This window comes from Amblyomma maculatum, chromosome 3 (genome assembly GCF_055883805.1).
Source record: "Amblyomma maculatum isolate TAMU_Amacu chromosome 3, ASM5588380v1, whole genome shotgun sequence".
Taxonomy (NCBI): domain Eukaryota; kingdom Metazoa; phylum Arthropoda; class Arachnida; order Ixodida; family Ixodidae; genus Amblyomma; species Amblyomma maculatum.
Window position 1 is genome coordinate 24,887,674 of NC_139346.1, and position 13,623 is coordinate 24,901,296.

Consider the following 13,623-nt stretch of genomic DNA (forward strand, 5'->3'; position numbering starts at 1 on the left):
CACGAGAAGCTGCAAGCCAGTACAGCGCTACTCTCCATAACGCTCTTCTTGAACAAGCTAATGGGGGAGGACTGCTACAGTTTCGGTTCGTGTTTGTTCGTGGCGCCACCCTGTGCCGGCGCGATAGAATTTGCGAGGCAGCAAGGCAATAAAAAGGACACGGCTCGGGGAGTCGTTGTTCGTTGCGCAGTGGAGCGCAGTGCATCATTGTTCACTGAAGGCACCCAATTTTGTCCCATCTTCGCTGCAGAGGTAAAATCAAATAGCAGCATACACTGCTACGCACATGCAATGAACAAAGATATGGCACCTTTATCTGACATCATGTATGTGCAGCATAAAGACTGATGCCAAGAAACATCTTTCTTGCGCATTTTAAAACTTCAACAAGCACATACTTCTACAGCATAATGTGCGTAAAAAAAAAAAACGAGCTTAAACTTACTTCTCGCGACGAACAAGCCGAATGCAACACGGCTGCTGTGCCGTCTCCCAATGCCACTTTGGGAAGCCAGAAATTTGTTTTAGCATGCAAATTCATGTAAGTATTGCTGCAGCCTACAACGCAGTAGTGTGTCTGGCTCACTTTATGAGCCATTTGTGATTGGGAAAGAGGCACAGAGCTCATTCGCAACGACACGCACAGCACGGCACAGCTGTGCAGGCGCCGTCATCTGCTTCAACCTTCATGACAGGGACGCGCTTGCCGCTACAAGTGGTGCGCATGTCGCACCGGAGTTAGATGCGCAATGTGCCTATTGCCATCATCATCAGCTGGACTATACCCACTGCTGGGTGAAGGCCTCTCTCATATCTCTCCAGTTAACCCGACTCTCTGCCAACTGCATCCACTCGACCCCTGCGAACTTCTTGACCACACCCACCCACCTAATTTTCTGCCACCCCCTACTACGCTTTCCTTCCCTTGGAGTCGGGTTTGTTACCCTCTCAGACCACCGGTTGTCTTGCCTTTGCATTACATGACCTGCTGATGCCCATTTCTTCTTGATCTCTAATATAAAATCATTGCCTTCCATTTATTTTCTGACCCATTTCGAACGCTTCCTGTCTCTGTACGTTACACTTACAAATTTTCATCGTTCCATAGCTCTCTACGTGGTCCTCAATTTAAATTGAACTCTTTTGGTTAAAGTGGTACTGTAGCCAGTTGTAATTTAAAAAAAGAATGTTAGAAGGGTGCACTTAAGTCTCTTTATTGATCTAATATTTAGGGGAATCCCCAAGGTGGAGTAGATTTGTAATAGAGGAGTAATTACTCATTGACATCCACCCAAGCACAGCCATACGGCTACAAAGGAAAGCTAGCTTTCTCCGAAACTTCGTAGTTAAAGAAAAATTCGTCCTGGTCGGGGGATTGAACCCAGGACCCCCGCCTTTCCGGGGCTGTTGCTCTACCAACTGAGCTAACCAGGATACATTGTTGGGCGAGTTGGTACTTATTCATTATTAATTCAAACAGCGTGAATATGAAGACAAAGGACAAGATAAAAGAAAGCCACAGTACAAGCGCTGACTCACAACTATGCCTAAGCCCTTTACTCCAAGGCCCAGAAAAAACAAACATGAAGAAAACGAAACAATCACGTGAAACAACCCCTGGGTACACCTGCTGCATAAAAAGTCACTTAAAAAAGACACCTCTTTGCTTGAAAGTGGAAGAGAAGTCTTGCTGACACACTTATTGTCCGTTGAAATAAAATATTATTCCACTATTTCTCTCGTTATCTTCTCTTTGTGGTGATACAAAATCCTAACCTTGCCAAACTTAGGAGTGCACTTCTTCTTCTCCTTCTTCATTACTTCACATGTATGGCAATGTGACACCAGAAACGCTTTGTCCTTTCCACTTTCCAAGTTATTCAGGTGTTCCTGTAGTCTCTTATTAATACATCGTCCTGTTTGTCCTATATAACAGGCTCCACAAGAGAGTGGAAGCCTGTACACAACACCTGTCTTGCATCCAACAAATGGGTTTCTATGTTTCACCCCACATTTTTGCCACTTCGCTTCTCTTTCCCTTTGAATAGCCGGGCAAATCCTCTTCATCTTGAGCGGGGCAGTCAATGCGACGTCAACACCGTACATCTTGCCTACATTCTTGAGGCCATGTGCAATTCTGTGCACATACGGTACCACCGCAACTTTCCTCTTCCTCTCACCCATGCTGGGCAGGGATTTCAGTCTGTGCGTTCTTTTAAGGCTCTTCAGTACCCGGCAACTGGCCTGATTAATAACCGACTCCCGATAACCGGCCTTTGCAATTCTTGTCACTTGTCTTTCAAAACTCTTGCCCATGCTGTGGTAACAAGATTTTTTCAACGCATTTAAAAAGCATGTGTTGATCATCCCATTCTTCACTAATTTGGAATGCCCCGAATTGGAGCTTAGCAAGGGCTTCATCGATCTCGGGTTGTATTCCCAACAAACGTGATCATCACCGAATTGAATCAATAAATCTAAATACTGTAACCGATCTTCCACTGGTTCTTCAACAGTAAATTCCAGCCCGGATCCACACTCAGTAAAAACATCCATAATGTCCCTCATTCGTTGATTGAATCCTTCACGGTCTGTGAATACTAAAAAGTCATCCACATACCTGAAGGTGGAATGATGTAGGCCCTCCAAGTTATCCTTCAGGTGTCTGTCCACATACATTAAGAAGATGTCACTCAAGACCGGTGCAACGCTTGACCCAATGCATACTCCAGCCTATGAAGGTGGACTCCAGGTAAAACCTCAAAAGTTCAAGGAAACTTCGAACACTTACACCTGAGGCATCAATGAAGTCACATTCATTATTGTCTTCAGTAATGCACATTTGAACACGCTTAAGGAGGCAGTCATGGGGGAGGCTATAATACAAATCCTTGACATCCATGCTGAAGCCAACACATTTTCTTGGGTTGTGTTCTTTGAGGAATTTTTTGCTGAGAGTCAGTTTCAAGAAAAAGCGGAGACTGCTGTTGAGAAGAATTTCAAGAGGTTTCCTATGAAGGCGACCATGATAAAAGAGAGGGCTATGGCTCTACTAGGTGATCTTGGGCTTGAACGGATACGTGAATAGGTGAAACAATGCAAGCAATTACATTTGGAAGTATTCTTTTCGGCAAAACCCCATAAACAAGATGTTCCGTTCAAAGCCATCGTATCTGAGAAGAGCACGTGGCAGCACCTCTTCTCCAAATATTTGCAGAAACACCTTTCCTCGTTGACTTTATCAGACCCCCTAAGGCTACCTAACTCTGAAGCCCTTGTTGAATTCCTCAAAGAACACAACCCAAGAAAATGTGTTGACTTCAGCATGGATGTCAAGGATTTGTATTATAGCCTCCCCCATGACTGCCTCCTTAATCGTGTTCAAATGTGCATTACTGAAGACAATAATGAATGTGACTTCATTGACGCCGCAGGTGTAAGTGTTGGAAGTTTCCTTGAACTTTTGAGGTTTTACCTGGAGTCCACCTTCATAGGCTGGAAGAACAAGCTGTATACGCAGAAGGCTGGAGTATGCATTGGGTCAAGTGTTGCACCGGTCTTGAGTGACATCTTCTTAATGTACGTGGACAGACACCTGAAGGATAACTTGGAGGGCCTACATCATTCCACCTTCAGGTATGTGGATGACTTTTTAGTATTCAGAGACCATGAAGAATTCAATCAACGAATGAGGGACATTATGGATGTTTTTACTGAGTGTGGATCCGGGCTAGAATTTACTGTTGAAGAACCAGTGGAAGATCGGTTACAGTATTTAGATTTATTGATTCAATTCGGTGATGATCATGTTTGTTGGGAATACAACCCGAGATCGATGAAGCCCTTGCTAAGCTCCAATTCGGGGCATTCCAAATTAGTGAAGAATGGGATGATCAACACATGCTTATTAAATGCGTTGAAAAAATCTTGTTACCACGGCATGGGCAAGAGTTTTGAAAGACAAGTGACAAGAATTGCAAAGGCCGGTTATCGGGAGTCTGTTATTAATCAGGCCAGTTGCCGGGTACTGAAGAGCCTTAAAAGAACGCACAGACTGAAATCCCTGCCCAACATGGGTGAGAGGAAGAGGAAGGTTTTCGTTGGTGCCGTATGTGCACAGAATTTCACATGGCCTCAAAAATGTAGGCAAGAGGTATGGTGTTGACGTCGCATTGACCGCCCCGCTCAAGATGAAGAGAATATGCCCGGCTATTCAAAGGGAAAGAGAAGCGAAGAAGCAAGAATGTGGGGTGAAACATAGAAACCAATTTGTTGGATGCAAGACAGGTGTTGTGTACAGGCTTCCACTCTTTTGTGGAGCCTGTTATATAGGACAAACCGGACGATGTATTAATAAGAGACTACAGGAACACCTGAACAACTTGGAAAGTGGAAAGGACAAAACGTTTCTGGTGTCACATTGCCATAGATGTGAAGTAATGAAGAAGGAGAAGAAGAAGTGCACCCCTAAGTTTAACAAAGTTAGGATTTTGTATCGCCACAAAGAGAAGATAACGAGAGAAATAGTGGAATCATATTTTATTTCAACGGACAATAAGTGTGTCAGCAAGACTTCTCTTGCTCTTTCAAGCAAAGAGGTGTCTTTTTTAAGTGACTTTTTGTGCAGCAGGTGAACCCAGGGGTTGTTTCATGTGATTGTTTCGTTTTCTTCATGTTTGTTTTTTCTGGGCCTTGGAGTAAAGGGCTTAGGCATCGCTGTGAGTCAGCGTTTGTACTGTGGCTTTCTTTTATCTTGTCCTTTGTCTTCGTATTCGTGCTGTTTGAATTAATAATGAGCTAACCAGGACTCTCAGCAGTACAGATGGCTTTCAGCAGATCAGATGGCAGATAGTTTTCCTTTGTAGTCGTGAGACTGCGCTTGTGTGGATGTTAGTGAGTAATTACTCCCTTATTATATAAGTCTTATTATCTACAGAAGTGCAAAAGCATTGCTATTTCCATGCTGTGCCTAGTTCCGTTATGAAATCGTTCTGCATTTTATTGCTTTTCTGACTTCTACAACTGCAGTTTTACTTTGCTTTAGTTACCTACTTTACTTTTTATTAGTGGTTCTTTACTTTGATATTTTTTTATTTTTGTACAAGTGTGCTGTGTGCGTTCGGCCTCCGTTTACACTTCCCTTCTCCTAGTACTTCTGAAGTAATAGTTTAGTATTGCGTTTGGTTGGGGCAAGGAAGGATGATGGTTTGAGTCCTTTTTTGGACATTATTCACTTATTTTTTAAAATTTTCTTCTTCATGGGGACACTTTGTGGTGACAACTCGTGAGGCAAGAAATGGTTTCCCATTAAAAAGTGTCCCTCAAAGGCCCCTCTTGGATTGCAAGCGGGGCACTGCAGGATGTGGCCAGTGAAAGGAGGGTCACCACACCTTAATCAGGTTAGCTCGGGTCAAAACACTATAGACACCAAATTTTGGTCACAATTTTCTTTTTGTTAATGATGCGTAAGTCATTCCTGTATATCAATCCGCACGCAGTTTTTGCTTATGACTACTAAATAGTTTATAATTGAATTTTATTTTCTCACTAGTTCCGGTTTTGATATCTGAGAGATGGCTGGGGCGTCACAATCATGTCTTGATGCGCGGCATGAAAACACAGTTATATAATCCCTCATTCTTCAGTTGTAATGTTTCCTGCTCTTGAGGCAGGCTGGCTTTACCATTCTAGTGAATTCAAATGACACAGCAATGATTATATCACTGTATTTTCATCCCTCACGTAACCCAGACTTGCCTGTGACGTCACAGCCATTGCTCGGCTCTTGGAACCGAAACCAAAACAGGTGAAAAAAAAAAAATTCGATTATAAATTATTCAGCAGTCGTAGGCAAATATGACGTGGTGATCCATGTACAGTAATGTCCTAGGCATCATTACGAATGATAATACACAAACCCAAAAACGAGGTGTCTATACTCCTTTAATGACATTCTAGTCGAGAACAAGAATAAATGGGCATGGGCAGGGAATGTAGTGTGAAGAAATGACAACCAATGAACCCTAAGGGTAATACATTAGATTCCAAGGGAAAGCAAGCATAGCAGGGCGTGGCAGAAAGTTAGGTGGGCAGGTGAGGTTAGGAAGTTTTCTGCGGTTAAGTGGTGTGGGGTTGTAATACCGGGGAATAATTATGTTCTCCTTGCTTATTTATGGCTGATTGCCCAAACCGGCAGTCAGCCATGAATAAGTCTGCAGTCGGCAGTCGACCCACCCTGTAATCATACGCGCTACCGAGCATGGGCCATGCTCTTGGGAACAAAAGAGCCACATGTGTTGACAACGCAGGCATATATTGCTGCAATAACAATAGCGCCCTATATCAGTAAAACATGGTAATGAATTTAGGTCGTCCGACTCACCATTGAAGTTACGGGGGAACGTTCACGCACACTAGGGCAGGGGATATGCTCCAAGGCCAGAGCGGAGCTCACGGTGATGTGTGATAGATTACCTACTACGGGAAGCCGACCTCAAAGGGGATAATGTGAGGTTGGTCCCTACAGAATGTAGACAGTGCAAAAAAAAAAAGAGACGAGGATGTATAAAGAGCACAAACGAGTGCTGACTTTCAACTGATGCTTTATTGCTTGTCCCGTGAAAATATATACACTGGGAACAACCAACCAACCAACAATACACAGATTCATGTATTGCACCTGTGCTAAGTGATCTTCTTTTAGCGCAAAAAGACAAGAAGCTGAGAAATCGCTTGGAAGGGTTGAAGGTTGTGCAGTGCTTCCGTTTCGTTGATGATTTTCTTGTCCTGATTGACACTAACGCTATTTACTTTGAAAGAATTATGCCCGACATTAAAGCTATTTTTGAAGAGTGCCTTCATCTGCTGAATTTAACCTGTGAACTTTGTAAAGATAACGCGATCAGGTTTCTTGACCTCAAGCTGTCGTTTTTGCCTAGCCATACATGCTGGATGCAGGAACAACGAAACAGTAAACCGTTGCTTCCATTTGCATCATCTCATTCTAAACTAGTGAAAAGAGCCGTTGTCAAGACTTGTTATATTAATGCACTTAAGAAGTCGTGCTTTCATTCCATAAAAGACAGCTTCGGTTATCAAACCCAATGCCTAGTGAGTGCCGGGTATCCCAAGCAGCTGCTTGTTACAACAGCAGAATCAATTCTTTCAAGATTAAAGTCAAAGAAAAGGAACGAGGACGAGGCGCCACCTGCAACCGTTCAGAAAAAGAAGTAACAGTTCATACTTTCACGGCCTCTCACACAAAGAAATTAAGAAGTTGAGTAAATGTCAGAGTCGCCCTTTCAGCACCTAACAAGCTGGGGATGATATGCAAGAAGGTAAACAGTGCTCTGTTCGTAGCGCAGTGTTGCACAGTAAGGCACAAAAATCAATTTGTGCCCTGTCAGGAAAGCGTTGTGTATTTCGTTCTGCTTTCTTGTGGGGAACAGTATATCAGGCAGAAGGGACGATGCCTCAGTGAGCGCCTCAAAGAGCATCACAACAGTGTGTACGAAGCAGTGAAAGGGCACCTGGGCATTCACTGCTGGGACTGTGATAATTGCACGCCACACTTTGCTTAAACGAGAGTGATAAAGAAACACCGTAATCAGCTAAACCGAGAAATTCTGGAAGCCGTTATAATCGCGAGGTTAGATGATGCTTGTGTTAGTGCTGCTTTGGTGGCACTAACAGCGAAAGAATTGAGGTTTTTGAATGCAAGGCAATGACGTCGCTGTTGTCATTCGCAGCTGAAGATATTATGTATCTATTTATGTGATTGTCATTACAGTAAAACTTCGTTACAAGAGACACTCAAGGGAACCCAAAAAGGTGTCTCTTGTAACCAAGGTCTCTTGTAACCAAAAATTCTTATCAACTCGTATGTGCGACAGTTTAGATTCCCTTAATTAAATTCTGTTCCATATCAGTGTCCTATTTTGTTGCAATATGTCAGGAACCAAGAAAGAGTGCCTCCTTTTGACTGGGAAGTCAAAATGTCCTTACTGTTTCAGCCACTGTCATCACATTTCTGTGTGACTGAAACAACAGGGACATTTTGACTTCTCAGTAAAGAAGAGACATTCCTTCTTTGTTCCTGACGCATTGCAACAAAACAGGACACTGATATGGAACAGAATTTAATTAAGGGAATCTAAACTGTCACACATACGAGTTGGTACGAGTCTGCTGCATTGCATGAGTGTGCCTGGGTTAATTGCGTCTCTTATAAATAGTGATGAAATTACTTTAGGGACCTGCAAAGGTTATCCTTAGTAACAGAGTGTCTCTTGTAACCATGTCTCTTGTATGCAATGTTGTTAACATGGCAAACATAGGAAAACCAACCAAACCATTTTCAAGTGCCTCTTGTAACCGAGTGTCTCTTGTAACCATGTCTCTTGTAACGAGATTTTACGTACGTTGTCTTATTTTGGTTGTTCCCAGTTTATATATTTTCACGGGATAAGCAATAAAGCATCATTTGAAAGTCAGCACTCGTTTCTGCTCTTCATACGTCCTCGTCTTTTTTGCACTGTCTATACTCAATGGATTACCAACTTGCCCAAGCATCTGTTTTAGCTGGTCCTCCCAGTCCCCACATACAGTTAGCACAGGAGTGGAAGAGTATAGGAGAGGCCTTTAGTTTACAGTGGGTATAGCCTGGCTGCTGGTGCTGAATCAGATTAACTCTGAGGATCGATCGATGCTGTGGCTGAAGGGTCTCCTTTGAGGGGCACCTGCCACTTTTATTTGAGTTTTGTCTGACCATAGGTTGATGTGCACCTAAGTATCGGTATAGTATGGGTGTAATGAGTAACCAGAAGAAGCTGGTTACTCATTAAACTGGGTTGCATATGTGTCATTGTTTTGCACCTAACAGATTTTTTTCTTTGCTCACTGCTGTGATTCATTTTGCACTTGCCCTGTTGTGCTGCCTCAAGGTATTCAGCCACCATGGTGGTCTTGACACAAACCCTGTTTTGCTGCAGTGTGTATTGGGACTATGCCCTGAGCGTCAACATGGAGGACATTGTCTACCTGCACTGCCACCAGCAAGGTGAGGCACTGGGTCACCCCATTTCTTCCCTTGGAGTTTCTCTAGGAAGAGTGGCTGAGAGGCGTACCATTGTGGAGCTGCGTGATGGCATTTTTCATGTGCCCGTGACAGATTTGACCCAGGCCACCGTGAGCTTCAATGCCACAGTGTTCTTGCAAGTGACTACAGTCAATTTGCATTAATTCGGGTTTTAAGAGACCAGGAATATTGTTTAAGTTAACTGAAAGTTCAGATTATCAGATGTTCCTAAAATTAAAAAAACTGTCAAAAACCGTTTGCATCACAGTAGTTTTATTTGATGAATACCTGTATGATGGTTATCTGCATTTGAGAGGAAACAAAAATGATGGTGGTTTTTCCCACTTTTATTGAGTGTTTTGTTTTGTGCGCACTGTCAGGGACATTGAACAAAAAGAGCTTCAAAATCGTAAACGCCTCCGCCACCCTTTTCGCACTGCAATGCATCAGCAGTGGGGCCTCTTTGCAAAACAGCCCTGTCGTGTTTTGAGGATGCTTCACTACACAGTCCACGCAGTGAAGCATCGCATGTCCAGCGTGCAGTTTCTGCGTACCGGAAACAGTGTGTGGATGCACGCGAAGGATATGCGCAGACATTAAAGCAGCATGACGCTTTTCCAAAATATAAATAAAAAAACAGGATGCAGCAAGTAGTGTCCGGAACTGTATTACTTTATGATGCGCATGCCTCGTTGCAGCCACGGGATGGCATGAAATTAAGAAGAGGGAAACTGAAACTCTGTGACTGAGCTATATATATATAGTATCAGAGCAACCTCCGATCATAGTTGTTCCTGCCGTAGTGCGCAACATGAAGTTGGCAGGCACCATTGTTTCATGTGATTGAGGTTTGGAGAGGCCTATTTCAGTGATCGATAGCTGCATGCATCATACCATGATGCAATTGCTTGTTCGAATTAACCGGAGAAATGCCCGCTCGTGCCCAAATTAATAAGCATCCGATGCCATTAACTTAGGTACGTGGGTAATGACTTCTAGTTTCAGTTATCTGCTTTTAGCTCGAATTATCCGAATTTCTCAATGAATGGGCAAGGTGGCTAGATATCTGTGTTACGCACACTGCCTGTGGTGGGAGTGCCTGCTTGTGGGGAGGGTAACAAATGCGCTGCAGGAAGAGCAAGATAAAAGATACAATGGTCACCCCGTTGGGTGCCACAGGTGAAGGCTAACAGGGACGTTCTTGTGCTGCAGTGGGCATAGCTTGCTCTCCAGACACATCTTTAGTGCTAACCCTTAACTTCAACCTTTAACAAATGATCACTAGTTCCACCAGAGGACACATCTTAGACCTTTAGCTCGCAACTCGCCTGGACAATTTATAAACTATAACTGCCCTTCTTGGATTAAGCGATCATAACCTCGTCCACATCTTCATTGCCCTTCAGTTAGAAAAGCAATCACCAGCAAGCAAACTAATAAAAGACTGCAATAGGGCTGATAGTGCTGCGATTAACAGTGATCTTACACAATTTTTCGACAACTTTCATTACTCTCGTTTGTACCGCACATCGAACAAAACCTGGAAGCTGTTCAGAAGCACCCTGCTGACACTGGAAAGAAAGCACATTCCAACGATATTTATAAAATCAGATTGCCAAAATCAATGGTTCAATATGCGCCTAAAGTCTCTCCTCGGCAAGAAGAAGCACCTGTTTCGCACAGCAAAACAGAACAGTAATGACCCAGGTTGAAAAAGTATCGCTTATGCGCCCAACAGTAGCCGCCAAACTTAAAAATGCCAAAGATAAGTTTTACTTTCAAGACCTACTATCAATCCTTCTCTCTAATTCCATCAAATCTGGCGCATGCTGCCTAGCAGACCACAAAATCTCATCGTACAGCTCCTGGATCCTGATGGCTACCTTTTCGAAAGCGATGAATGCCATCACCGTTCTGAACAATTACTTTACATCTGTTTTCTCCGCTGCTAATCTTCAGACTAACGAACTCAATCCTAAATTCCATGCCAAGAAATGCCCAGATTGAAATTAATCTGGAAGCTATATCTCAGCTTATTGCTTCACTTAAATTATCAACATTACTTGACAGCTATCAAATCAATAGCAAGCTACTAAAAAATACAATTGCTTCATCCAGCCAAATACTATATTTAATTTTCACGAAATGTTTAGAAACTGGAGTCATCCCCATGACTGGAAAATGGCTCAAATCACACCCATATTTAAGGCCGGTGACTGCATGTATCTCTCTGACTAGTATACTGTCTAAACTACTCGAGCATATCATTTTTTCCTATCTAATGACTTACCTAAAAACTATTAATTTCTTCATTTTGAATCAGCAAGGATTTAGGAAGCAGCCTCCATGCAAAACACAGCTCGCTGAATTCAGCCACGACATACTACAGTACTTAGATGACCTTGTCCAGATCGATGCCATCTTTATAGACTTTTTGAAAGCATTTGATCATGTCTCCCATTACCATCTTCTTTTAAAATTCTCGTAGCTTGGTATTCCAGAAAATTTGCTTCCTGACTGGAACATTTCTTAAAAGGACATAAACAGTTCGTAAACTTAAATAAAGCACAACAGAGACACCACAATCAGACAAGCTTTACATAAGTTTATGAGCATGAACCAACTAGCCCCGCAGCGCATTTTACTGGACATAAACAGTTACTGTTTGTCAATAATTGTAACTCAGTTATTAGCAACAGACATCCGGCAGACTGCAAGGCTTATCACCTCTGTTATTCTTCATCTACATCAGTGACCTGCCGATTGAAATAAAATCTACACTGCATTCATTTGCAGGTGACTGCGTTATTTATAGTCCTGTCCGCAGTGCTAATGACTTCACCTCTCTCCAATAGGACCTAACATCTATTGCAACTTGGTACGATAATTGGCACATGCCTCTCAATCGAAACAAATGTCAATTTATATCAATTTCCTGCAAACATAGCAGCATAATTGACGATGCTTACATTCTTTACTTAAACCACCTGCAAGGATGTCATCCCGCTTAAGCCACAATAACCCCTTTGAATGCATCAATTCCCGCACCTCTGCCATGAGCAGTTCATTTTTTTCTAATGCCGTGGTGTTGTGGAGCAGCCTGCCTGATAACATCATCGCATGCCCCGACCACCATCTATTCCATGAAAAACTGGATAATCATTTTTCACAAATTTAGTAACCTTCGTCACTGAGCATTGAATGTATGTTAGACTGGTTATACTGTGATGAAGCGCCAACTGTACCATATTTTCTCCTCTATTGTTCTTGGGCTTTGCTGTTGAACTCCAAATTGCTTCGTTATTTTTGTACCCTATGTATTTTCATTGTGTTCCACCACTACCAATATACACCTCCCCCCCCCCCCCCCCCCCCCCTTTATGTAATGCCTACGGGCCTTGAAGGGAAAAATAAAATGTAAAGCACCTGAGGTGTGAGATGGCCACTACTGTTCTTTGGCGGCAGCAGCAGGGGACTCTGGGGGCACCCTGGTGTTGGTGGGGCAGGATGGAGTGCAGCGGCCACCCATGCACTTCCCCCGGGGGGGCCACCTGCTGGCCTTCCTCTCCTGCCTGGAGAATGGCCTGCTTCCCAACGGACAGCTGGACCCACCCCTCTGGACACAGCAGAGCGGGACAGGTATGTATGCTGCTGCTGCCCGCTATAGAGCGCTACTGTGCGCATGTTTACCATTTTATACCTTGCGGTTACAGAAATGCTAGAGTTGAAGTAGAACCCTGCTTTAGTAAATTCAGATATAGTAAGGCCAAACTGAAGCCCCAATTCATCTTCCATAGATGACTGTACATTTTTCCTCTTTATAATAAAGGCATTTTGATAAAAATCGGTTATAGTAAAGTGCGTTTGACCGCGGCGACGTAATTCTTACGAAATGAAATTTCTGCTTGCGTGCTATCTTAGACTCTAAAACAAATTTTTCTTTTCGAGAAAAAAAAAAAAAGCATTTTAAGTGGCTTTACCACTAGGCTCATAAGCTCTGAGGAGAAGCCAACTTTACGTTGGAGCCTTGAGAAAAAGCATGCAGTGCATAGGAAAAAAAAAAAAAAAGCTGGCTAAGAACGTGGAAGGAAGGCAGCGTGGTCTGCTCAGAAAGTAAAAGAGAATAAAAGTGCTGCGAGAAATAAGGAAAGGAAGAAACAGCCGAACATTCGCAGCACTGTGCAGCACAAAGCACGAGGCAGAGGTGGCAGTGGAGGCATGCTAGTGCGGCTTTGCCACGTTTGACTGTCACCCGCAATGCTCATCTGTTGCCTCTTAAATGACACAAGCAGTGGAAGACATTGCTGTGTTCATGCAAGGCTTTGGTTTTCACGTGAAATCACACTCAGTTGTACTTGTAGCCACATTGCATTCATACTAAAGAGGTGCTTTCATGACATGTAAAGAAAAAGAAAAAAGAAAAGCTGCACACAGATGATGAAAAAGGGATGGAAGGCATTTTAGAGAGTTTCTTTTTTATAAAGTAATTAGGCTTGTTTGGTAAGTAGCCATTTAATACCAGACAGCATCCTCAGGGCCATATCATC

The 13,623-nt window shown here is 43.1% G+C and overlaps 1 protein-coding gene across 4 annotated transcripts in view; it reads left to right on the forward strand.

Annotated features, from left to right (window-relative positions):
• LOC146194364 (small G protein signaling modulator 1-like) overlaps nt 1–13,623 on the forward strand; it is a 164,881-nt gene that overhangs the window by 48,192 nt on the left and 103,066 nt on the right. For 2 of the 4 annotated variants that reach the window (XR_014705876.1, XM_084597375.1), the window contains exons 8-9: nt 8,991–9,058; nt 12,542–12,715. Coding sequence is in view for 3 of the 4 variants with exons in the window: in XM_084597375.1 (XP_084453501.1) it covers nt 8,991–9,058; nt 12,542–12,715 (242 nt within the window). In the remaining variant the exon portion in view is untranslated. The remainder of the gene's footprint in view (nt 1–8,990; nt 9,059–12,541; nt 12,716–13,623) is intronic. The other 2 variants (XM_084597378.1, XM_084597377.1) reach the window with 2 other exon arrangements.